At 41.3% G+C, this 2,498-nt stretch overlaps 1 protein-coding gene across 1 annotated transcript; it reads left to right on the plus strand.

Annotated features, from left to right (window-relative positions):
- The first annotated feature begins 361 nt into the window (after window positions 1-361).
- On the plus strand, window positions 362-2,107 carry LOC120082245 (UDP-glycosyltransferase 89A2-like). The gene has a single exon (XM_039037524.1). The coding sequence runs from the start codon at window positions 529-531 to the stop codon at window positions 1,942-1,944; it is 1,416 nt and encodes a 471-aa protein (XP_038893452.1). The 5' UTR covers window positions 362-528; the 3' UTR covers window positions 1,945-2,107.
- Window positions 2,108-2,498: the final 391 nt, after the last annotated feature.

Genomic DNA, 2,498 nt, shown 5'->3' on the forward strand with positions numbered 1-2,498 from the left:
TGCGGAGAGAGGGGAGAATAAGATGGAACGATATTAACTGTTTCTGTTCATATAATAATAAAGATATTTTTTTTATAATTTTTTTTTAATTTAAGGATATTTTTGAAATTTTTAAAAGTTTATAGATATTTTTGAAACAAAATTTTAACGGTTTCCATCCAAAATTAACGACAAAATTTTTTTTAATTTATTTTAAAAGTTTAGAGATATCATTCAAACTTCTTAAACATTTTTATACAAAATATAAAATTAAGTGACATTTTTTATAATTTAACCTCAACTTAATTGTCTAATCCTAGGTTGGTAGTGGCAAACTCTTCTTGCCATCATTTTTAAAATTCTTTTTAATTTTCTTTTTGCAAGTGGGTAGAGTGGGATCTAGTAGAAAAAAAAAGGAAGAAAAAGGACATCCATATTCCAAACGAGTCGTGTCGACACTAGAGGAGGAGCAATTTGTTTTCTCTCATTCTCATCAAGTTGTGCAGCCGACTTTACAGTCGTCTCCACTATCAGCCTTAAACTGAAGCAATGTCATCTTCACCGCCGCCGTCGACAATCCGCCGCCACCTGCTGGTTTTTCCTTTCCCAGCTCAAGGCCATATGCTCCCACTTCTCGATCTCACCCATCATTTAGCCTCTCATGGCGGCTTCACCATCACCATTTTAGTTACCCCCCAAAACCTCCCCATCCTTCAGCCCCTTCTTTCCGCCCACTCCTCCGACTCTATTCGCACTCTGGTTCTTCCCTTACCCGATCATCCCAAATTGCCCCATGGCGTCGAAAACGTCAAAGATATCGGAAACCATGGCAACATCCCCATCATGTTGGCTCTCCGCCAGCTCCACGACTCCATTATTGAGTGGTTCAACTCCCACTCTTCGCCTCCCAACGCCATCATTTCCGATCTCTTCCTCGGTTGGACCCAATCCCTCGCCGACCATCTTCAAATTCCCAGGATAGTTTTCTACAGCTCTGGTGCCTTCCCCGTTAATGTCATGGATTACTGCTGGATTCACACAAAAACAACTAATCTTCGTTCTTCTATTACGATTCCTAACATACCCAACTCACCCTCCTTTGAAAGAGAGCATTGGTCGCTCATGTCCCTGAAATACCAGGATTCAGATCCTGATTGGGTTCTATTGAGGGACGACGCCATGGCTAACGCTAACAGTTGGGTTAGTGTTCTCAATACCTTCGAGAATTTGGAGCATGAGTATTTGGAGCATTTGAGGAAGAAAAAGGGGGAAGGGCGCGTATTTGGAGTTGGACCGCTGAATATCATCGAGAACAAAAATGGGCGTAACCCAATTCGAGAGTCGAGTTCAGAGATTCTTAAATGGCTTGATAGATGTCCTGATGATTCGGTGGTTTACGTTTGTTTTGGGAGTCAAAAGAAACTGAATCGTCAGCAAGTGGAAGCACTCGCTTCTGGGCTTGAGAAAAGCGGGACTCGATTCATGTGGGTGGTTCAAACAATTCATCAAACAGATGGCGGGACAGACGGAATACCAATTGGGTTTGAGGATCGTGTGTCAGATCGTGGAATTTTGGTGAAGGGATGGGCGCCTCAAGTGGCGATACTGAACCACCGGGCGGTTGGGGTGTTTCTGAGTCACTGTGGGTGGAACTCAATGCTTGAGAGCATAGTGGGCGGAGTAATGATACTTGGTTGGCCCATGGAAGCGGACCAGTTTGTCAACGCGAGGCTATTGGTAGAAGAGTTGGGAGTAGCGGTGCGTGTTTGCGAGGGGACGAGCTCAGTGCCTGAATCGGACGAGTTGGGGAAGGTAATCGCCGAGGCTATGAGCGGAGATTCGCCGGAGAAGATGAAAGCGAAAGCGCTGGAAAGAGAGGCGGTGGAAGCAGTGAGGAGCAATGGGAGTTCATGGAAGGACATGCAAGACTTGGTCAATAAGCTGATCCAACTCCCATTAAACTAAACGCATGAAATTGCAAGATCATTTTGTAACGAGTTCCGGGTGCTTTTTTTGGTTGTTTATATTCGAAGTTTCAAGTATTTGAACTATATTTTAATATTCATAATATAGTAGTATAGAAAATTTTCTAACTTTAACTCAATGCTAACGCTTTAATAGTGTCAAAGTGGATCACATATCTAGCGAATGTCTGGGTAACCACCATGAAAGCAAAGATCACATGAAGATACTGATGAAGGAAACCGTCATTAAGAAAGGATAAATTTTCCTATATTAGTATAACACAAACACTATTTTCACTTATTGGTTATCATCAAAACAATTTTTTGAAGATGAGATGGGGCTTATAAAGAGAAAATTATAGTACAAATTAGGAGTACAATAGGGTTATTTAAATTTGGGGAGAGTTTTGAAAGTTAATTAGGGAGGGGTTTCAAACTTATTTAGGGGAAAGGGGAAGTTTTTTTTGTCCCCATTCGAATGCGTCTCTTGAAGAGATACATTCGAGAATATTTTATTATTTTTTTTCGTACCGAATGCATTAGATGTATTCAACA

This window comes from Benincasa hispida, chromosome 7 (genome assembly GCF_009727055.1).
Source record: "Benincasa hispida cultivar B227 chromosome 7, ASM972705v1, whole genome shotgun sequence".
Classification (NCBI taxonomy): Eukaryota; Viridiplantae; Streptophyta; class Magnoliopsida; order Cucurbitales; family Cucurbitaceae; genus Benincasa; species Benincasa hispida.